The sequence below is a fragment of the Penicillium psychrofluorescens genome (genome assembly GCF_964197705.1).
Source record: "Penicillium psychrofluorescens genome assembly, chromosome: 1".
In the NCBI taxonomy this organism is placed as follows: Eukaryota; Fungi; Ascomycota; class Eurotiomycetes; order Eurotiales; family Aspergillaceae; genus Penicillium; species Penicillium psychrofluorescens.
Genome location: NC_133439.1, coordinates 444665 through 467628, shown reverse-complemented (window position 1 = coordinate 467628; position 22964 = coordinate 444665). Strand labels below are relative to the sequence as shown.

General features: G+C 52.7%; 7 protein-coding genes and 1 non-coding gene across 8 annotated transcripts; 3 read left to right on the top strand and 5 right to left on the bottom strand.

Annotated features, from left to right (window-relative positions):
- Window positions 1-262: 262 nt before the first annotated feature.
- On the top strand, window positions 263-1314 carry PFLUO_LOCUS147 (uncharacterized protein; the record flags this gene model as incomplete). The annotated part of the gene is made up of 5 exons (XM_073778511.1): window positions 263-269; window positions 343-479; window positions 535-978; window positions 1030-1080; window positions 1129-1314. The coding sequence occupies 5 exons, from the start codon at window positions 263-265 to the stop codon at window positions 1312-1314; spliced, it is 825 nt and encodes a 274-aa protein (XP_073634245.1).
- A 470-nt stretch (window positions 1315-1784) lies between these two features.
- PFLUO_LOCUS146 (uncharacterized protein) lies at window positions 1785-4234 on the top strand (the record flags this gene model as incomplete). The annotated part of the gene is made up of 3 exons (XM_073778500.1): window positions 1785-2198; window positions 2258-2496; window positions 2554-4234. 3 exons carry the CDS (start codon window positions 1785-1787, stop codon window positions 4232-4234), a joined length of 2334 nt encoding a protein of 777 aa, XP_073634244.1.
- Window positions 4235-11686: 7452 nt separating this feature from the next.
- On the bottom strand, window positions 11687-14522 carry PFLUO_LOCUS145 (MutS protein msh4; the record flags this gene model as incomplete). The annotated part of the gene is made up of 4 exons (XM_073778489.1): window positions 11687-13116; window positions 13168-13375; window positions 13425-13574; window positions 13626-14522. The coding sequence occupies 4 exons, from the start codon at window positions 14520-14522 to the stop codon at window positions 11687-11689; spliced, it is 2685 nt and encodes an 894-aa protein (XP_073634243.1).
- Window positions 14523-14659: 137 nt separating this feature from the next.
- Window positions 14660-14758, bottom strand: PFLUO_LOCUS144. The gene has a single exon. It is a non-coding gene; the product is annotated as a tRNA-Thr (tRNA).
- Window positions 14759-14895: 137 nt separating this feature from the next.
- On the top strand, window positions 14896-16549 carry PFLUO_LOCUS143 (ribosome assembly; the record flags this gene model as incomplete). Its single annotated transcript, XM_073778478.1, has 2 exons — window positions 14896-16250; window positions 16306-16549. The coding sequence occupies 2 exons, from the start codon at window positions 14896-14898 to the stop codon at window positions 16547-16549; spliced, it is 1599 nt and encodes a 532-aa protein (XP_073634242.1).
- A 109-nt stretch (window positions 16550-16658) lies between these two features.
- On the bottom strand, window positions 16659-17308 carry PFLUO_LOCUS142 (uncharacterized protein; the record flags this gene model as incomplete). The annotated part of the gene is made up of 2 exons (XM_073778467.1): window positions 16659-16988; window positions 17051-17308. 2 exons carry the CDS (start codon window positions 17306-17308, stop codon window positions 16659-16661), a joined length of 588 nt encoding a protein of 195 aa, XP_073634241.1.
- A 793-nt stretch (window positions 17309-18101) lies between these two features.
- On the bottom strand, window positions 18102-19170 carry PFLUO_LOCUS141 (uncharacterized protein; the record flags this gene model as incomplete). The annotated part of the gene is made up of 3 exons (XM_073778456.1): window positions 18102-18707; window positions 18736-18966; window positions 19021-19170. 3 exons carry the CDS (start codon window positions 19168-19170, stop codon window positions 18102-18104), a joined length of 987 nt encoding a protein of 328 aa, XP_073634240.1.
- Window positions 19171-20140: 970 nt separating this feature from the next.
- Window positions 20141-21372, bottom strand: PFLUO_LOCUS140 (uncharacterized protein; the record flags this gene model as incomplete). Its single annotated transcript, XM_073778445.1, has 4 exons — window positions 20141-20417; window positions 20473-20961; window positions 21013-21092; window positions 21145-21372. The coding sequence occupies 4 exons, from the start codon at window positions 21370-21372 to the stop codon at window positions 20141-20143; spliced, it is 1074 nt and encodes a 357-aa protein (XP_073634239.1).
- Between the last annotated feature and the right edge of the window lie 1592 nt (window positions 21373-22964).

Below are 22964 nucleotides of genomic sequence, written 5' to 3'. Positions count from 1 at the left end.
GTCGGCGCATTGCGTGTGTTTCTCTCTGCTCTTCAATCTCTAGTCTCTACTCGCCACCTCTTCCGTCCCAATGCCCCGCCGGTCCTAAGCGCCAGTGCGACCTGTGGTATAGGTACCTCTCTACCTCACCTGACGCCTCTCCCGACCCTCTTCGCACGCCTTCCCTCCCAGCGCACCTAGTATTGGGCAACCGCCTTGTCCCAACTGCAATTGCCTTTTTGGTCTTGGTCGCCAGGGATTCTGCACCTGCTGCCCCCCCAAGATGTCGCGTAAGTCGTCACCCCGGCGCCAACTGCCGAGGCTATTCAGCTTCCTTCACTGACCGCGAGACTTGCACCACAGTCTCATCCGACAAGCGCGCTCGGTACACCGAGGTCATCGACTCGATCCTCGCCAAAAGTGACCTCAACACCATCTCTGAGAAACGGATTCGCAAAGGTCTCCAGGATGTGATTGGCTACGATCTCACTCCGCAGAAGGTCCGTCTCTGGTCAACCACAAGCGTATTGACGGGGCTTACATTTATTCGTACAGACTGAGATCAAGCAGCTCATTATGGAGCGGTTCGATATTGTCGCTGAACGAAATGGCGTTACGGCGTCACCCGAGGCAGCTCCCACGTCCAATGGCGTCGGAGATGACGATTCGATCTCGGTTGCGGTTCCCTCTCCCCCACCTTCGTCCTCACCGGTGAAACGTGATCCTGATAGCGACGACGGGTCTGAGCCGACCAGAGGCGGACCCCCCACCAAAAAGCGGAAGCCCGATGTCGACGCGGACGCCTTGTTCGCAGCCAAGCTGCAGGCGGAGGAAAATCTGCGCGCACGACCTACGAGAGGCGGTGGCCCACGACGGACAGGTCCCACTAAGAAACGGAGCAAGGCAAAGACTGCGAAACGGGTTAAGGCTGAAGATGACTCCGATATCGAGTCGGGCTCGGACACCAAGAAGGAGGTCAACCGGACCGGCGGGTTCCATGTGAGCTTGATAACCTATCCGTATCCCCGAATCTGACTGACGACCTCCCAGAAACCGCTCAATCTTTCACCCCCCCTGTCCGAGTTGCTCGGCGAGGTCACGGTGCGTTTTCCTTGACTGAATCCTCGGTGCATACTAATTTTCGAATAGCTGTCTCGACCTCAGACGGTGAAGAAGGTCTGGCAGTACATCCGGGACCACGACCTGCAGGACCCTAGCGATCGCCGACAAATCCGCTGTGACGATGCCATGCGCGCCGTCTTCAAACAGGATCGGGTCCACATGTTCACCATGACCAAGATTCTGAACCAGAACCTGTACAACCCGGACGAATAGTCTGCGCTTCTGGAATTGCCTCTTAACGAATTTCCTGTTCTCTCCCACCCTTCTGGTTTTCTGTAATGCATGGGGATGCCGGCGCGCTTTCTTTACACCATCAATGACCCGAACCCGTCTCCTGACACGCTTGCCGCTCACGTTGGACCCGCGTAGTTACTACTGGTTTTTGATTTTTGACCTGTTTCTTTTTCTTTCTGCTCTCCAGCGGGAGTTGGTGCAGTCTTACAGTGGCGACTGATCATTTTGAGATCAATAGGACCCTTTTCGAAGACCTTTTTCCCCCTCTCCTTCCAAGTTCGTAGTGGGTGGCATAACAGTTGTGCCTTTGTAGATAGCCCGCGTTATCGCTCCGCCTGGGCGGTCAGTCAGCAACTCCCGCACTCCAACTTTTTCCCACCACTCAACTACGCTCTCGCCCTGTGATTCTTTGACATTGGTGCCCCCCGCTGCTCCAAACTTGACTTGCAATGGCCGACAACCAGCCTGTTTCAGAGTCAAACAGCCAGCCCCGTGGTGGCCGTCGTCGTGGGCGCGGTGGAGGGGCTTCCTCCGGCCGTGGGGAGCCGCACCGCCAACCCCATGACGCTGCAAGAGGCTCCAGGGCTCGTGGCCGGGGAGGCCAACGAAGTGGCGGACGCGACAAGCAGGCTCCAAACCCTGAATCTACTACACCCGATGCGTCCTTAACTACACCTGCAGCCAGAGGAGGAAAAAAGAAGTTCACACCCGCGACAGACGATGCCGATGATGGGGAGGTGTGCTTTATCTGCGCGTCTAGAGTCGAACATACCTCTGTCTCACCGTGCAATCACCGAACCTGTCATATCTGTGCGCTGAGACTACGGGCCCTGTACAAGAACAAAGCTTGTGCTCATTGCCGGGTAGGTTTGCTTTCGGTTCTGCACCATTACAGTCACGATTCTAACGGTTCAATGCGCAGACTGAGTCCAATTTTGTGATTTTCACCGATGATATTAATAAACGGTACGAAGAGTTTCAACAGAAGGACTTTGCCCGGACAGACAACAACCTCGGCATCGAGTACGAGAATGACGAGATCTTTGAGGACACAGTACTACTCCTGCGGTACAACTGTCCAGATGAGGACTGTGATGTCGCCTGCCTGGGCTGGCCGGACCTTCATAGACACGTGAAGAACAAGCATGGCAAAGTGATGTGGTAAGTCCCAGCTCCCGCCTGTCATTTGGTTCTTCACTTCTCACTTTTTCGCAACAGTGATCTCTGCACCCGCAACAAGAAAGTCTTCACCCACGAGCACGTTCTGTTCACCATGGCAGAGCTGCGCCGGCATGAAAAGCATGGCGATGATGTTCCTGGTGCCCTAGACCAAAGTGGGTTCAGGGGTCACCCTGAGTGTGGTTTCTGCCACCAGCGTTTCTATGGCGATGATGAGCTCTACACCCACTGCCGAGACAAACACGAGCGATGCCACATCTGTGATCGCCACGCCACCAATCGCCAGCAGCAGTACTACATCGACTATAACGCTCTGGAAGGCCACTTCCAGAAGGACCACTTCCTCTGCCTGGACCAGGAGTGCTTGGAGAAAAAGTTTGTGGTTTTCGAGTCCCAGATGGATCTCAAAGCCCACCAACTGGAGGCGCATCCTGATGGTCTCTCCAAAGATGTGCGACGAGATGCTCGAATCGTCGACCTGGCGGAATTTGACCTCCGCAGCCCATACCAGCCACAGCGCCAGCGTCGTGGTGCTGGCCGCGGTCGCGATCCGAATGCGGAGCCTCTCCCAGCTTCCAGCGCGCAGCCACTGAGACGCGATGAGATGGCCTACCAGCGACAGATGGCCATCCAGAGTGCACAGTCCGTTTCTACCCGGAGCTTTGGTGGCCAGCTCACGCGCAACGACACCCAAACTGTTCGCGCCCCGGCACGATCAACTGCTGGCACTCCTGTGCAATCTTCTGCATCCTCGCGTGCTCCCCCACCACCACCGGCGGAGGAATTCGAGAACCTCAGTCTTGCCACCAACGGCGGACCTGTCAGCTCGCAAGACCCGGCGCGGCGTCTGCGCCACACAGCCGTGGTCGAGAGAGCCTCGAACCTCTTGCACAACGATACCACGAAGCTCGCAGAGTTCCGTAACAGAGTCTCCAGCTACCGCACCTCCTCCATCTCCGCGACCGAGCTCATCGATGCCTTCTTCTCTCTCTTCGACACTACCAGCGCCGAGCTGGGCAAGCTCATCAAGGAACTGGCTGAAATCTACGAGGAGTCGTCCAAGCGATCTAATCTTCTGCAAGCCTGGAACGACTGGCGTGCCATCAACGAGGACTATCCGGCCCTCCCAGGCCCCGGTGGCCTCTTGCCTGGCATGTCGCCTGGCACCGTTAATGGCGGCGGCGCAGGCGGTAGCCGTGTTCTGCGCTTGAAATCATCTACCGCCAAGTCATCCCGCGCCGCCGTCGGCAGAAGTGGTGCTTCCTCTGCTGCTTCCTCATCTATGAACCCATTCCCTCCTCTCTCCGCTACCACCGGCGGGTCTTCTCGTCGCGGCAATGCCGCCTCCGCCACCCCCTGGGCCACTGCTGCTCCTCCCGCCTTGTCCCGCCCATCGCTCGCCAACACCGCCAGTCGTTCTTCCCCCAGCATCCCAACCACCTCAAACCGGGCCCTAGCCTCCTCCGGCGCAGACGCCTTCCCCTCTCTCCCTACGGCTGCCAAACCCAATGTTCTGATGGCCGGTAAGACCCGCGGCTATGTCCGCTGGGATGACCACCGCGGACCTGCCCCGAGCGCATGGGGCTCTGGTGCGAGCTCTGGTGCTGCCTCGCCATCTGAGCAGCCATCTGATTTCGATTTGATCGATGGACCAGGCGTTGGTGGTGGCAAAAAGGGCAAGAATAAGAAGGGGAAACAGACTTTGTTCCATTTCGGCTGATACCCAATCAATCTCTCTGTGATAAATGATACACGACATGGAGACGAGGAACTTCATGGCTATGCACGATTTACATGTTAGGCTTTTTTTTTCTGATGTAAACGGCGGACCTGTGAACTACTGTATCAGGCTGTTTTGTAACCTCCCTTCTTGGCCGCCTTGACATAAAAGACCCACCGTCGCCCTTCCTCCTCTTTCCTTCTTCTCTCTCCCTGACCCATCTATATTGCACTCATCGCCGCCCCTTCATTGCATCTGGCACCCACCGAACACTGCGCGTGGGCCTTCAGCTCGGTGCACTTCCCCTTTCATTTCGCCGGAGTTGCTCCCGGCTGGGATCATTCTGGCCAGCATCAGCTAGAATGCAATCCAGTCAGCCTAGAATCACCTCCCGCCATACTTGAGTTCTGCCATCTATCGCTATGGTTTCTTACCAATTCAGCTCTATCAAAGTTGTCTCGATCGCTCTCAGCTAGTAAGGCTTTCCCTATGCGCCTTTCTTTTTCCCGCTGATTTTCCTTCGCTATTGTAAAGTCGCCGACTGCCTGATACCGCATACTCTGCCTCGTCAGCCCCACCTAAGGTAACATTAGTGGCTATTCTACTCTCGATGGCTTGGTCACAACTGCCTTAGCATTGAGTTGTCGTCAAAACCGGACTCACTATACACCACTCTCCCCCTGTAATGTGGTTGAGCCACTCCCTCCTTTCTTTCAGCTCTTGAAATCAGTATTATCTGACCTCTACACAAAATGCGCTATGAACAGAACGTCCGGTTTGATGGGAGCATATTCTGAGTGATGTGGAATCAACTCCTTACTAAGTGCTTACTCAATGCTATTTACTCGTTCTGCAGGTGCCCAAATTGATCTATGCCCGCTTCTCTCGAATATTTTCCCTTAAACTTCGATTTTTGCGACTTACTAACTCAATTTTGCTCTCCTACTCCGTCCGTGCGATGCTCTTCTTTACCTTTACCCTCTACGGGATCTCTGCTTTTTTTTCTTTAACTCAACTATCTAATATAAAAAATCTTAGATCGATAACTTTCTTAGGCTCATAATTGGGGCTGGTAGTCTGGAAGTCACGGACAAATTGATTTATTGAAGCGATTGATCCTATAGTCAGACGCTAGGATTTTAACATAACCTCAAACTAGACCAAACAAATTGCAGAGTGTGAAATTGGGTCCATTGGCGCCCAACTGTTGCCATAGGTCTCTCTGGTCCTATCCCACTACATTTTTGGGGTCGTAACATTGATATCGGCCAATAGTGACAATACCGTAGCCTTTTCCCATCTTTCGGCCAATCCTTCGAAATGATTTGGCGACGATTATTTCCCTCTCTCTCCAAATATTATGGTGAGACACAAATGAACCAATTATGGTCTCACGTGCATAATCCTTGCCTGTTGAATCCTAACAGTTCAATTTCAACACAATAATTGCTAGAAAGCAATCCCATCTGACTAGGAGACGAGAAGCCAAATTTCACCACCGTGGCCTAGCTGCCTATGTCTAGCTTCTCCTTTGACTGGTCCTTTGCGTGGTTTTGTTTGCGTATGATCATTTCATAATATCTTTTGGGCATTTATGAGCGGTGTGCTCAGGCTCTTTCCTGCTTTGGCTCCTTTGGTTGATGCCTCGGTCATCACTCATATGCCGGCTACACCAAGTGCGTGTAATAAGATGATATTCTTCAAACAAATTTGCACGAGTATACAAATCTATATACCCTTTCTAGATTCTGGTATCATAGCTATCGATTAGGGGCTCTCTCTACTCATGGGTTAACACATCAGTGATCACTCTACTGAACCCTCTTCTGCCAACCGCTGCTCAGCCTCTCCACTCCAAGGTTGCGTCATGGTAGCCTGTATTGATTGGAACCACATGGACCTGATATTATTACATCCCATCCCCGTGAGTAGAACTCAAGCGGTGAGCGGCTCTTAAATCACTGGTCCTTGCCAGGGGTCTGGTAATCGGCGTGAACAGTTGGCCAATGTCTTCCACGGGGATACCCTTGAGAGGCTGACCCCGGATGGGCTATTGCTGCCGTGCTGCAAAGAGAAAATTCTGACCCTTTTACGGCATTCGAGTCTACTATACATGAATGTCCCTGTTGCCGACTGGATATCCAATCCATACCTGCTATTGGATGTTTACCGCCCTCTGAGCAGGTTTGGCCTATCTCTGAAACTCAGTGGCCCAAGGCCAGTAGGATAGGGCATCATAAGAGACCAGGGTATTGATGACGAGCCGCCAGGCCTTTCTCCATAGATTCTATCAAAGCTCGCTGGCTCTTTAGTTGCATGTACAAGAGAACCTGTTGGTCATTGACTCACGTCCTGACTGGTGTCTCGTGGCGTGGTGCAGTAGGATGATCGGCTCGTGCCATCGCGAATAAGAGTATCGTCCTTCTGGTGATCGAACATAGCCATGGTTCGCATGGGCACTCCGTTACCCCGCTTCTTGTGTCACGTCTTCGTCAAGGGGGCTGAAGCCCTCTCGTACTGGATATCCCTATCCAACTCTCTGCATCGATATAGCACGGGCCATACTTGATCTTTGGCACTACATGGAACAGGTAGTTAAAGTACTGACCATCAAAAGTTCTATGAGAGCAATACGATAGATCCACCGTCCATCGATCCTTACGAACCATTTGATCGTGCACATGATAACCTTAGGGAAAGACAAGGGTGTGCCGGTTTGGGGGCAGACAACGGCCCATGCAGCAACATTCGGCGAATCAGGGATGCCATGGTATCCCGAATCAGCACTAAAACTGCAACGATGTATTCCGCGCATGAGGTCACTGGAAGATCGAGGCTACGAATCTCGGGCACCAAAGCATGCATAGCATTGTCTCCAGCCGCATTCCCGTCACCAGGGCAAACATATGAGAGTGCTTGATAGCGAATAGCCACCCTTCTTCCTTGACCGGTTGATCTCAAATCCCTTGCTATTCTGCCCACCATCATGAAAATTTTTACATCGAACCCTGCTCTGAATAGTTCCAGAGTCATACCGACTTTCTGTCAGTGGTGGGTAGTTTGGTAACAGCCCCAAGCTACTGGTAATGATGTTGGGCTCTACCTCTAATAGAAAACTGTATATATAAAGCGTGAAATCCCAGAGTATTTACGACTTTATTGCCGCGAGGATTAGCTTTTGAAGTGCAGCATCATCATCACCTTGTTATTTGAATTCTGGCCATCTTTATCATTCTTGTTGGACATCCCGAAAACTTCAAGCAAGAAAGTGTCCAAATATGGCTCCTCCAACGACGACGACGACCGTTTTCTTTAACCTTCCTGATCGAGAGTGGGATGATGAAACTCAATTTTTGGACGCCCATGAGGTCGGAGAGTATTTTCAAAACTTTCTTAGGACCACTACGACTGAACAAGGGCTCCGACTGACGCAGGAGGACTTGGATTTCGAGGCTGGTCCGTCTGCAGAGGCGTTGAAATGCTTCCTCGAATCGACTCGAAGGAACACTAGAGTTGCTTTCAGGCGTTTCTTGGAAGGGACTGAAGGATTTAAGCACTGCGAATATGCATCATTCAAAGCAGAATACGATAAAACGCATTTCCAAGGTTTCACTCGCGGACTTTATCTTATCGACAAGGAACTACTGGTTAGACGAAAGGAGATTTTGGCTAGTCCCGACATGCCGGGTTCAACCACGGAGAAAATCGATATCATCCTAAGTACGATTTTTTGGATCGATGAACTTGACACTTCGTCTGCCAAAGTAGGATGGAAAACGACGTTCATTCTCTTTGACCAAGGCCGCCTTAAGCAGTACTTCACCTTACTCTGGAGTACTCCTATGATCCGTTATTTTAACGAACCTGAGCAGGGCGTACCACGTGAATTGGATCATATTATCGATAATGTATGGGAATGGCTTGACACACATAACCAGCGACCGATCAAGTTAGTATTTTCTATGGTTCGCCATGGAATGATGTGGGATATTCAGGGAAAAGGGCAGATGGACAGATTGCACTCTATCATGGAAAGCTTACACCCTATCATGGAAAACTTACATGGTACATGGGATGACCTCCGCTAGCAGGCCAAAGTTTCACCAATCTCAGGCTGCGCTTGTTCCTTGTCCATTTTGGCCCAGCACCGTGCCGCCTGTGCCTAGATCAGTGGTGAGGCACGTTGGGGTACGCAGAGTAGCCTTCGTGTCCCACACATACCTAAATAGCTTACTGTCATTCGTTGAGTGAGCTTTTCTTCTTCATTGCATCAATATCAAGAGTTTCCCTTTGTTCATTCACTCCCATTGTTGAGAAACTCGATTCCGTGTTGAATGAGTTTATTATCTCTGTAATGTCCCCTTTTCGCATTGTACCCTGCTCCGATATGTCTCGTGCGCTGTAGAAAGCATCACAGCAGAAAGGGTTTGTAGTTCGCACGGAGATTGTGATCGGCGATCTAGATCTTGAGGGGCGCGTCTTTGCTCTCAAAACGGGGCTCTTGTAATGGTAAAGTCGATAGGTCACGCCCTATTGATACGGGCTAGAAAACCACAAAAAGCTCGGATCGAAGATCGAAAAGTAGGTAGCAGTGTCGCTCAAGGGCATGCTTGAACACGAGGGATACTTGGAAGTCCAAAGTTGGGTCATTTTGGGTCCGGAAAAAAAGATTCTTGGTCTCACTTGACAATGAATTGTTCGGCGGTCCCTCATGAGACGGATTTGCACGAGCTCAAGCGCAGGATATTTAGCGACTCTGAAACGCCATGCAAAAGTACCGTCGGAGTCTTGTCCGGTGCCGGTCGTGCAAGAATTTTTGGAGCCACAAACCCCTGACACTCGAGTCGGAGCTGGCTAGCGAACAGTCCATAGTGCCAACCGATATAATTGAGCAGCGAGATTTAGAATTTCGACTTGATTAGAGCACTCGTCGAGGATTTCGACCGAGAAAGCAGGCCTGGTGGATTGGACTGAGCTCACTCAGTCGTCACAGGACAACCAGATCCTCACCATGGCACAGGCACGAGCGATTTCGGTTAATAACCAGAATGCCCAGCCCGTCGCGATCCGAGTCCCCCAAAGTGCGACTATAATCTTCCCGATATTCGAGACTGCTGTTAATTCGACTCTTATAGATGCCGACGAAATTCACGGCCGCTGGTTTGTCGGTGTTACCTCCGTTTTGAAAGAGAGAAGTCGAGAGACCGATGCACAGAGATTCACCTTGAACGTGTCTGAGGTGATTGAGACGCGAATTGAAGACTGCAAAACATCCGATCGAATTAAGCTGGTATTCATGTGCTGGCTCTCATGTGGCGTGCGAGATTCGTGGGAATGGAACATCCAGGACATATGTGAAGGGTTTTTCGAGGACAAGGAAACATGGGAGAGAGGTAACCTTTACCCCCAAGTCATGAGGACTCGCAAGGGGGTCCCAATAATGGTGCTAATCCCCGCTCGTGCATGACTGGGGCTAGCTGAGCATGATTGAGGTCAAGGCTGACATTCTTTAGATCACCCCGGTTTTTCTTACAGGGAATTTCTCAGGTGTCAATATCTTCATCTGCCTCCATGGGAGAGGCAAAGATGCGGCAACACGGGATAAAGGTTTGCAATTCCGACAGTTGTAATATCTGAGGAATCCATATCAGTGTTATGTGAGAAAAGAACGAAACATAAAACTGCCTTTCAAACATGAAGGGTCGTGGGCTGATGGAGGGTGGGAAAGTGATATGAATGGCTAGGGTGTTCTCTTGCATATGTACAACCATGTGCAGCTAGCCACCGTATCTTTTCTGGGGCTGGAATGGAATCAAGCGGGTTGAGAAAAGAAATCCTCGTCACAAGGCCCAAGATATAATTGGTGCTCATGTAATGAATCACAGCGTGTCAATTCATCTGCCAATTTTGATTTCATTTTCCAAAAGCCAATAGTCGCCTCGGACTTGGGTTGGCTTTGATATTTATGCTCCCATCAGGGGCTCATACGCTTTACGTTGCATCCGCATTTGGCGAGAATTGCTTAGGAATATCTTGCCGTATTGGTTAGTGATTTGGCCCTCGGCCCTTCCAGGCTCGTGACTTGGGCCACTTGTGAAGAGAGATTGCGAATACGGCAACTAATGACAGGCCTGCATCGACACTCACGAAGAGAATCGGCTATCTAGAGTCAACCCATTACCGGACCACCACCTAACTGAGTCAGGCCCCACTTCGGGGTAGCCTAGTTAGGCATGTACAGTCCGATCTGATGCACTTTGAACGGTGATTTATGATCTATCGATAATGATGGTTAACAGCATTTGGAACAGTGATTCTTGAAGCTAATCATGACAAACCCAAAGAAAGAAATGTCTCATCAAGAACAAACCCTATGCGGTCACTGTCCAGAGAACTCGGCCACTCGATAAGATCTTCAAAAGTTCAGTCGGCGCGTACTTCCCCCGTGCAGCTTTACTCTATGATACGTGTTCACCTTGATTCACGACTGTTAGTTCTCGGGCTGCTGATAATGATGGCCAAGGATCAGTCCAGCCAAAGGACCCTCGAAATGGTATTATCTATGCGCTGCACGTCATGCAGGGTTACGGAGATCCTTCCTCAAAGAGCGCTGGAGAACTTGAAGAAGCGCCTGCCTCCATGTGAGCTGCATTGTCCCTATTCATTGTACTTTTCTATATGGAATTTCCGTAAGCGGCACCTAAGGGTTGGCAGCTACGCCGCATATATTCTCCGATATCTTTGTGACCTTTGAACTATGTCGTCCAGAGATGGATCCACCAAAGTCGATCAACTAACCAACGTGTAGGAAATCTTGACGGTGAGACATCCTTTGGCAAATAGAGATACTAGTCATCCTCATCCACCAGACTCAAGGTGCGTTTCAGGGTAGTGCATTCATAGTACGTGGGATAAAAACCACTATCCTCCTAATCAATGATCCCGGTAATAGGATAGTGGCCATTGATGATACAGTAGGTATGCTTATGTTCGTCTAGCACCAGAAGTTCTCACCGCTCAAATAGCAGTGGCCACGGGGGTAAATGTCTTGCTCACAAAGATCACTCAGTCTACGAGCAGCCCGGTATGCGGTGAGATTGGGGATCCCGAGCTATTTGGCTTGTATCTTTTTTCTTGATCGTAACAGAGAGTGAAGGAGACGGAAATCGGGATGCTTTTAGAATCGAAGACCTTAACAAAAAAGCGCCGGCCAATTTCCGCGTCAATTTCATAAGTCCCCATATTCTACTTGTAATGTGGATTCTTTAGCGCTTACAGATAGAACGCACTGCGCATTGTAAGATATCATCTATTATACAGTCATAAGAATGCTGTAGCAAAGGTTAAATAGGTATGGGGTCTTCATCTGGCCACCCTCTTACTCGTCGTATACATATGCGCAGTCGCGGATAGAAAATATAGAACTCTACAACTCATAAAGAATGGGCGGAATCACTCACGGTCAGTGCTGGAAAGAACTTCTTCCTGTTCAATCTCCATCATGTCGCTTTCTGCAGACGATATCGACTCATTTGTCTGAACAGACACATGCTCTTCTTGCATAGGGACATCATCGACTTGATCATTGACGACCGAGCTTGAGTCTTCATACAGGATAGGAGAACTCGACCCTTCCTCACTGTCATGAATATCATCATGCGAGCTCGACAGTTCCCCATCAATGGCAGCCATGCGTAGCGCGAACGCATTCTGCAGCCTCAACAGCCAGCAGCGGAGGTCATCGCCGTCCATATGCCCCTCTCGAGCAAGCAGGAGCTGCTCACGCAGCGACAAAAGCAGCCTGCGTTTGCGCGCGATTGCCCAGGCGCGCGAGGGACTGTTGCGTTTCTGGGCGAGGCAATCCAGCGCATCGGAGACTGTTCGCGCCCTATCCAGAATACCAGGTGGAAGGTCCACGAGCTGGGCGAGAGCAAGGCCGTAGCGCCGGTCTGGGACGGGGCCCTCTGCGATGCGGTAGAGCATGGTCATTTTTGACGCATCGGGAGCAATCTCTGCGGCCAGATGCAAATTGATGACGCCGCTGCGTTCGGCCAGGATGCGCGGTAGTTCGTGGAAATGAGTAACAAACCATACCAATGCGTTGCTGGAGATGAGTGCTTCGGCCAGTGCGATTGCGATGGCCAAGCCGTCTGTCGTGCTGGTCCCACGACCAAGCTCGTCGATAATCACCATGCTCCGCGGCTCAATGTTGCGTAGTATAAACGCCATCTCGCGCATCTCTGCCGCAAACGTGGATACATTGGCGTCGAGGTCATCTGTGGTCGCCACGCGGGCAAAGAGCTGGTGGACCAGAGGAAAGGAGGCGTATTGTGCCGGGACAAAACAACCTATCTGGGCCATGATGGTCATCAGGGACAGGGAGCCGATGTAGGTTGATTTCCCGCTCATGTTGCAGCCCGTGATGATCTGGAACCGTCTCTGCGGCGTTACGTATGCGTCATTTGGGATGAACTTGTTAACACGGATGCGTTCGCGGATCGGATGCCGCCCTGCCTTGATAGCCAGCGTGTCTGTCAATTCCGGGCGGATGTAGTCGTGACTGGTGGCCAGATGCGCAAACGTCGCTAGCATATCAAGCATGGCAACTGCTTCGCTGACGCGGAAAAGACACGATACCTCGCAGCACACGTCCCGGATCAGTTCCTGGACGGTGCTATCACTCATGTTGATTACTTCGTTGTGTGCATCAGCGATCTTTTGGTTCAATTTGACCAGATCCAGCGTTTGGCATTCGATTCGGTTCCGCTTGCGATAGACGTTGATGAAGATGCTTGGTAGTGGTTCTGGTTCTGCGGTTGGGATGCAGATGTAATATTGGCGAGCCGTGTCATATTTCAGGTCCAGTGCCATGTCACAATTGTCTAAGAGAGATCAGCAATGAGGTAGGTAAGATTGGTAGATGTGGTTAAAACCTGCGAGCTTTGCCACAAGCTCGGCCGCGTCGATGTTCGCCTCTTTGTATGTCTGTCTGGCCACATCTAGAAAACTGTTTACACCGGCTTTGACGCAGTATATGCGCTGATTGCGGAGATCTAGCGGTTTGGTTTGATATGTGACATGCTCGTTGAGCGTTTCTTCGATGAGCTGCTCGACCGAACGGTGGGCTGCGGGGGTGCACAGCTTGGAAAGGATTAGCAAAGACCAGAATTATAGAGATATATCCTTTCACCTCTCGAATAGTCAGTAGAAGATCGCTTTGTGCCGTGGCCAGCGCCTGGTACACGCTTGTGATCGCTGACACATACGTCTTCAACATGATGACATTGTTGACGGACTGCTCGATATACTGAGCCGTCCGCTTGGTGGGAACCAGGATAAGCTAAATGGTCAGTGGAATGGAGCAGCTGCACACAAGGAAGAGAGCGCGTACAGAGGTCAAGACCTTGTCCGCATCTACAAATCCTCTGAGCGCCTGCCGAACCGACACAAACATGTCCTCTTTAGTAGACAAGTCCTCGACGGCATTGTGTCTGGCTGTCAACTTGACCCTTTCGGTGGAGGGCTGGAGAACGTTGGCTCGCAACAGCCGAGTGCCCATGGGCGTGAGGGTTTCATTCAGCAGGCCAAAGAGACTATCTCGGGATTTGGCATTCTGCAAGTTCTGGATCAACTCGAGCGAGACAATCGTGGCCAAGTCAACGGTCATGGAACCCTGTGACGGCTCGAGCCGGATGCGCAAGGAGTGCGAGGCGAAGGCCTGCTGTAATTCGAGTTCGACATACTTCAATACCTGTGCGATGGTTAGTTTCGTCATCGTCAAGAACATCGAGGTCGGCCGTACTGCCGCAAAGCAACACGCTGCAAAGTAATGCCCACCCAGGATCAGCTTAAGTGAATCCGCTTCCTCAGGAAAGGCCAGATGATCGATGTATTCGTGAGCTGCCTTATCTGACCAGCATCTGCGATCCAAGAAAGTCATGGTCGGACCGGGCAGGTTCTCTTGCACGATGTAGCGGAGCTTGGACTCCTTGGCCGTGTTCATGAAAAGGATCTCACTGGGCTCGAACACGCCGATTTTGGTGACAGTTTTAATATAGGTCTGGCTGTCACAGATCTGACACAGCACTGCCTCTGCCGTGACCAGATTGACAAATGCCAGGCCGACTGTGGATGAGACGCCGCGCGACTCGGTGACGGCGCAGATGATGTCCTGGGCTGCGACACTGGTGGCCGTGGTTGTCGGTCGGACGGTTCGTAGGCGTCTCGTGCTTGCCTTGGAGGTCAATGGAGCAAAGGAGCCCGCGCAAGAGGACTCGCGAGAAGACATGATGGAGTTTGGGATGGATGGAGATGGGAAGATACCAAGGATAAGATTGTCTTTATTGGTTATCAAAATATTTCACAATGGTCTTCAATACTAATCAGTTCTACGCGCCAAGAATATAGAAAGACCAAAAAAAGAAATGCCCCAACTCCGATTTGAACGAAGGACCTTAACATACCTCGTGTCTTTCCTGAACAAGAAATACGAGTGTCACGTGATAACCACTACACTATTGGGGCGTCCATAGGCCAGTTTTTTTCCGTCTGCGCTTATGAACTCCGACTCCGACGATTGACGAAAATGATCGCGATAACGATAAGTGATAGATAACGTGGAAGCGTGCAAATTTAATTTTCTCGCTTTCTTCCTCCCAACCATGGCGACTGTCCTTCCGCCCCCGAGCAAGCGCCAGAAGGTCGCTCAGGCCGAAAAGGCCCGCGAGCAGCAAGAGATCCAAAGTATCCCAAGTGACTTGGGCAGTGTCCGCGTCCAATTCTACGACCAGTCCACAGGCAATGCCACCGGGCCCGCCGTCTCAGTGCCCGTGGCCGATGCGAACATCAAGAACCTCGAGACTCTCCTCAATACATTACAAGACAATGTCAGTATAGTCGCAAGTGGTCGGAAGAACACCGCTAACCCACCAATGCAGGATGACGACGAACGGGTGCCCTATCGGTTTACCTACCAGTCCGACACCAAGGAAGGCCAGACCATTGACATCCTCGCCAACCTGTACCACTCGCTGCTCCAACCAGGATTGAAGACGACCGAAGATACCATCCCACTGTACTTCACCCCACAAGCGGTGTTCCGCGTCAAGGCCGTTTCGCGCTGCGCGGCATCAATAGCCGGGCATGGCGAGGCCATTCTGGCCACGTCTTTTTCTCCAGTTTCTTCGTCTACAATGGTGTCGGGCAGCGGCGATTCGACTGCCCGAGTCTGGGACTGTGACACGGGGACTCCGCTGCACACTCTCAAGGGACACACCAGCTGGGTGTTGGCGGTGGCATACTCGCCGAACGGGGCGCTGATCGCGACGGGCAGCATGGATAACACGGTACGATTGTGGGACGCGAAAAAGGGCCAGGCGCTCGGTGGGCCGCTTAAGGGCCATGCAAAGTGGATCACAAGTCTGGCGTGGGAACCGTACCATGTCCAAGAATCTGGACGACCACTTCTAGCGTCGGCGTCCAAGGACTCGACGGTTCGGGTGTGGGATGTAGTGTCGAAGCGCATCGACAGTGTGCTTACCGGCCACAAGGGTTCGGTCACCTGTGTGCGCTGGGGCGGCACCGGCAAGCTCTATACGGCATCCCACGACAAGACCATCAAGATCTGGAATCCGAAGGATGGTACGTTGTTACAGACCCTGTCGGCGCATGCCCACCGTGTGAACCACCTGGCGCTCTCCACCGATTTTGCGCTTCGTACTGCCTACCATGACCACACGGGCAAGGTTCCCGACACCGAGGCGGAAAAAGTCGCTGCGGCCCGGAAACGCTTCGAAGAGGCGGCCACGGTCAACAATGTCATCGTGGAGCGGCTTGTGTCTGCCAGCGATGACTTCACCATGTACCTGTGGGATCCAGCGAGCTCGAGCAAGCCCGTAGCCCGGCTCCTGGGCCATCAGAAAGAAGTGAACCACGTTACGTTTTCCCCGGACATGGCATATATTGCCTCTGCCGGGTTTGACAACCACGTCAAGCTATGGAACGGGCGTGATGGAAAGTAAGTGGTTTTTGGTTCTTCTTCGGACCAATGAGAATTTAACTAACGTCGCCAGGTTCATCACCACCTTCCGCGGCCACGTCGGTGCCGTCTACCAGTGCTGTTTCTCCGCCGATTCGCGGCTTCTGGTCTCTTCATCCAAGGACACCACCCTCAAGGTGTGGGATGTGCGCACGGGGAAGCTGTCGACGGACCTGCCGGGCCACAAGGACGAGGTCTTCGCCGTCGACTGGAGTCCAGACGGACAAAAGGTGGGCAGCGGTGGCAAAGACAAGGCGGTCCGGATCTGGCGCAACTGAGTGATACCCTACATTCCAACATAGATAGAGGTGCATACGAATTGAATTAATTATCAGGGCTAATAACTCTGCATGAAGCTATCATTACTGTACAGACCACCACCATCATTTACTCGTACTGCCAGACCGGGGGGTTTTTGCCCTTGTACGTGATGGCCATGGCCTCGAACCCCAGGCAGTCCTTCACATTGCCCGTCGGCACCTTTGCGTCCTCGAGGGCCGCAAACACCTGCCAGTGCTTGTGGTCCTTGGTCGGGCAGGCCATCAATCCGTTGGTGCCCCGGCCCTTGAAGGTCAAGTAGGAATACGGCTTTTCCTTATCGTAGTGCATCCCTCCCACGGTGGAGCCCTGGGGCATGGAGGCGGAGTGCGCCTCGGTGTATCTCAGCGCACCGGCGGGACCAACGTAGACTTGCTGTCCACCGGCGACCTCGGCATCCTATTTGGGGTCCGTGTTAACATATCGCTCTGTATCAAGTCTGGAAGTTGGGTTTGACATACCATCACATTGCCGTTATCAGCCAAGACAGTTTCCTTGCCCGGGGGGCACACGAGACCCTCCTCCGAAGGGCAGTAGGAGGACGTCTTGCCGCCGAGGTAGAAGTGCGTGCCGGAGGCGGTCATGGTGAGGAAGTGGATGGGCGATCCTGAACGGATGGACATGACGGTGAAGGGCGGGTTGGTTTTCGCTTCTTCGTTGGGGGTTGGCGCTGCGGCCGCCAGCAAGGGCAGGACGAGGGTAGACAGGATGAACTTCATGGTGATAATTGAACGAGTGTTGATAGATAGGAGGATATATTATTATTGTTGTTGTTGTTATTGTTGTAGGTGAGGGTTGAGTGCGCTGTTTATATATGTTCTTCATAGGAGAGGTTTGGTATAAATAGCATCATCGCCAAGGCGAAAGCAAAGTCACACCCCCCCAAAAAAAAATAAAAAAGCGCAGCTGCTACAGTACTACAGTAGTAGACTAGTACTGGTCAAAACAGTCGATCAATGACACGCGATCCTCCCTCTCCAAACCACTCAGCGCGGGTCCGTCCGCCCTCCCCACGCCCGTCGAGCCGGTTACTGGTGGAGCGACTGAAACATCCCAGCGAATACGAGACCCCCCACAACACTCGGTCTCGCTGCCAACCACGCTAATTCCAGGGTTCAAGTGAGACACCTGCTATTGTGAGTGACTAGTTTAGTAGGAATAGCGAGTTGAACAACGCTCTTCCCCGATGACATAGACCTTGTCCGTCCCGTCAACAAAAAATATCGATTAGCGGTGACAGACAGCCGAAGTCCATCACATCCCCTGCCGACTCTGACATCACTGTTAGAGCACGCCGGTACTCTCGGACTTCCCGGTGTTGTGGCTCTTACGGGGAGTAATTCTCGCTTATTATTGTCTTGCTTGCTGTCTCGGAAGTTTTGCTCAAAATAAACGAAGACGGGAGGAAAATGTCTTGGATCCACCTCCATATTCCGGTTCCTGAACCGAACATCCACTACGGGCTATCATTAACTCGACGAACTATATTCTCACTCGATCTCACTCTATGTCTCACGGAAGCCCTTGGCGAACATTGCTGTGCTCATTCAGCCCCCATGCCGCGGCGCTGCCATCATGAACCGTCGCGCGCCGCATGTCGCGCTTAAACTTGCCTTCAAACCGGCCGCCGACAGCCCGGTGCATGACACTAGTGTTGTCCCAGAGAACCAGGTCACCTGCATCCTCCCACGCCACGCGCAGCACATATCGTGGCTGTGTTGCATGCGCGAATAACCGGTTGAACAGGTTCGCCGAACCATCACGATCGAGTCCCTCGATGTGGTGGATATGCGCCGCCAGATAGAGTGCGTCGCGCCCAGAGGGCTCGTGTCGCTGTACCAGTCTGTGGCGGCTCATGGGGTAGTCCTCCGGGTTGAAGTCGGCGAAAGTCTCCGGCGCCGCCGTTTTGCGGGAGTGCCACAGCGAGTGCGCGGCGATGTAGTTCTGTGCTTTCAGCTCGGCCTGTTCGTCTGCGGGCAGCTCATCAAACGCCGTTCGCACGTCCGCAAACTCGGTTTCGCCGCCCATCCCCGCTGGCGGAAGCTCTTCCGCTCTCAGAAGCGAGTATCCCGCTCGTCGGGGGTTGAAGCTCGAGTCCACATGGAACAACCCGTTGCCCTGGCCGGTTCAGTTTTGAATCACTAACCACCCGCAGCGTTCCACTAACCTTGTTCCACTCCCGACGCTTGTTATCCAGTGCGAAGATCGTCCCGTCCAGATCAACATTGCTCACGTCAAACAGGCGTACGTCTGATAGACGGTGTGCTCGCCCTCCCGCCAAATAGGGGCTCACATCGTCCAGTTCGCCGAACTGTCCGGCAAAGGCAACATGTCGGGCGTCATCAAGACCTGTCTTGCGGAACACGCACACGCCGTACTATCAACGAGGGACGAGGTGAGCTCAGAAGCTATCTAGGGGCTCATCACGTACCTTGTTGATTGCTGCTAAGATCTCTTGGAAAACGTTATCCTCTACCGGGCGCGAAAAGTCTACGCCGCTGATCTCTGCGCCGAAGGTCGGATGCAGCTCTGTGACGGTGATATGCTGGAAGGCCGCGGAAGTCTGGGTCAGGCCCGGCATGGCGGTTGTTCGTATCGTAGTATGCCTGCGTGATTTTTCTTGGTCGACTATTGAGATATCAATAGGTAAATATTCTATAAGTGAAGCCGAGGTTTCTTTTTTCTATTGATCTACTACGCTCAGCATGGTCCTCGGATAGAAGAGCGAGATGTGCGGGGAAGAGAGCAAGATCGTGGGTTCGGACTTCAGTCCTTGCTCTAGATAGGGTAACTATCGGTACTACATACTAACTGATAACAGACCAGCGGATTAGCTGTTTTGGTGTTGGTCTACCATATATACCTAGGAGGATGGATGAAAAGCATCTCCTATCCAAGTTGTGTAATGGAATTTAGATCTCTAAGGTCCACTAGGCTGCTCCCAGCAAAATGGCGCTTCCGACTATCGTTCCTTCATTTGCCAGGTCTGTCTCAAAAGCAGCACGTATCGCCTAGATAGCATAAATAGGTTCGTCATGCAAGAACGTAGCCCGTTGCGAGAAAAGTCTCTGAGAGGGGGACGAGAGGAGATGAGAGGGGATGACAATAGACAACCTCTACTCAATGATGCCCTCTCTATAAGGACTCAGACAACACGAACGGGGCTCAGCCTATTTCTACCCTTTGTCACCTCAGATTGACCTGAAAAGATTTGATTTTCTCCATCAAAAAATAAATGTATATACGGGCGTTCGAAGGGACGCCGGGTATGAATATACACGGCCAAGGGCCCACAGCAGCAAAAAAGACAAGAACGAAAAAATCCAACCGACTCGAAGTCAAACATCCTGCCTGCACCGGTCCGTGTAGCAATCAATCAACCAAAAAAAAAAAAACACCGACCCAGAACGAAGGCCCGCCCCGTGAACACCGTAAAAAGCCAAGAATTCCAGTTTTGGTCCCACGTCGCCGTCCACCGATGCGTCTTGAGCAATATAAAAAACACCAGATCCAACATTGCGCCTCGGGAGAACTCGTTTAATCCGAGGTAACTAATCGTAGTCGTCGCCGTCGTCATCGCCGTCTCCGCCCCGTCCACGGGAACCCTTCACACCATCCTTGCGGATCGGGATCTTGATTCCCTGCAAGGCGAAACATTTGCTCAGTTGCGTGCTCTCGATAACACCAGGGAACTTCTTGGCCGAGAAGACCTGGAAGGGCTCGCTGAAGACCGAGGCGAGAATCGGGGCACTCCCGTGGTTGATCACGGGTGTACCGTTGCTAGTCTCCGTGGACTGTGTACCCACGTTGACAAAACTCATCTTTAGACTACGGGGGAATCAGTTAGTCACAAGCCATATATCATCGTCTCGACACGGCTTACCGGAATGTACCCTCTGTTCGCACACTGAGATCCTGTAGAATAAACCATACACCAATCTTGTTGTCTGGGTCGGTCAGCCGGAAGGCACTTGCGCTAAGGCTCCCGATCAAGTTGCGAGTGAACATGCCGCCTGGTCCACCCGAGACGGGCTGTGCCGCAGCGGGGGACATGGCGGTTGCCATTTGGCCACCACCTTGATAGTACTGATTCGGGTAATAGCCAGCCTGGGGAGACGCTCCGTAAGGGTTCTGGTATCCCATCTGACCACCGCCATAGTAGTTGTTCATCCCCGGATAGACGGGTTGCCCGTACGGGTTGTTGTAGGCGGAGTAGGTGGGAGACATGCTCTGCGGGGGCGGAGGGTACGAGGAGGACATGGCAGTCGAGATCGAGGGCGAGGTAGCAGAATGTTTGACCAGGTTCACTTCGTTGGTGCCATCGGCATTCCACAAATCGACGGTCAGGACGTAGAATGAAGTATCGATCTCACTGTTCCATAGTTAGAATTTGCGTGTCCCCCGAATTGTGACGAAACCATACTTGATATCAATCTCCTTTTCTGTTTGTGCATCGCGCACGATCAGCCGGATACATGGTGGCGGCGTGATGGGTCTCCGATCCTGGAATATGCGTTAGACAACGGCGCCTGTGATCTGCAGAATTATCACCCACCTTATCACCAAAGCCGCACATGCGAGCCCGGATGGGCTGCTGTACCACCTGGAGAGACCAGATGCGGCCTTCATGGACATAGGACCGGGGCGCCAGGTGGTCGACCGACTGTAAACCGGCCGAGCCCGGCGTGGGATAGCCAGCCGCTGGGCCAGAGATGCGATCCATTGAGAGGGGCGGCGGTGGCGGCGGCACCGGATGGGCCCTATCCTGTTCCACAGCGTACATGGTTCGAGAGGACAAGGAACCGAGGACGACTCGGGTGAGAGTAGGAACGGGTCCCTGCTCTTATACAATGCTCGGCCGCGGTGGACCCCGAGCTGAGTGACGCTCAACAAAGATAGGCGATAGAGCGGGCATGCGACCCCGCAGACAGCTCACACGTCACAGTTGGAGCATCGACTCCAGACCGAAGATAAGGTGTTTTGCGGTCGCGACCGGGACTCGATGACCCCGGATGACGCGATCGGGCGGAATTGGCAGACCGGTGGAAAGCGGTCAGTAGGAGGATATGAGAAGGCTGCGCGAGGCCGAGTACAGGCGGAGGTCGAGGGTGTGACGATTGGAAGGGGATCGAGGATGAAACGGAAGCTGTGGAATTCGCACTGAATCGGTCGCAGAATTAGCACGGACGGCGAACCAGCCGGGCGAGGCTGTCAAAGTGCGGGAGATTCGCCGGGGCTCCCACGGATCTGAGCTGATCCACTAAGGACTTACCAAGGATTGATGGTGGGATGGAGGAGGCCAGTGGGAAGAAGGAAAGAAAAGAAGAAAAGGAAATCGAAAGAGAGAAGGAAAGATTGATGGAAGAAGAGGAAAGAGGGAGGAAGAGGGGAGGGAAGAAAAGTGACGTTCTCGGGACAGAAGAGATTGACAGTGTCACCTTCTTTCCTCTGCTCAAAACCTTCTCCAACCTTTTTTTTCTCCCATTTCATTCGCAACTGTCAGGCTGATTTGATCCGTGCAGCCGGCGCAGGAACATTCCACTCCGTCGGGTTGCAGTCAGATCTGATGATGGCCTCTGCGAATGAAATCCCCTGATGTAACCGCGATGCGCTCCATCCGGCTCTTATCACTCGTGCTCTACCCGCCGTTTGCGGCAACCCGTCCATCCAGAGCCTTGCCGGCTGCATCCGCCGGACTGACAGTATTCGGCCCTCGTTCTCAGGGATTCGTTCCATCATGCTCAAGTCGGGATTCGGCCGATTCTCGGGCCCGTGCACTGCGGCAGTGGTACAGGACTCTACTCTGTCTGCAGTCTCCGATCGTGATACCGAACTCCGGCGACATCTACTCGGGCCTACAGATGGGAACAGATCCCGGAAAACTCATGTGAGATCGCTCGGTCGCTATCTGATCCATGCGATATTCGAGATGCCCCCGCGACAACCCCAGGTCCCTCCTGCCCGGTCCTGATGGACAACGGAACCAGAGGCAGACGGTCCATGTTTTGCCATGGCGGGGGACCATGTACGGACGACAAACCCCTGGCAGAATGCAGCCATCCGATGGTACTGACCAGATACATACCTGCAGGTCGGGCCTGTCAGCTTGATCATCCCCATGTGCCGCTGGCCATGTGCATCTATCTGCCTATCAATCTCCCCCGAGATCATCACCCGAATGTGGCTGCTATCGCCGACCATGGACACGAGTGCTGGGGACTGCCGAACTTTTTCTGCAGCCCGGCCGTTCCTGGGTGGACTTTCAGGGGATGGTTCGCGCGCCTTGCAAATCACAGCGGCCCCTTGCAGCAGGCTCCCCTGGAACCCCATGTGCGACGAGGATGCAGTGTTCCAGATGGGTGGTAAGTGCTGGGG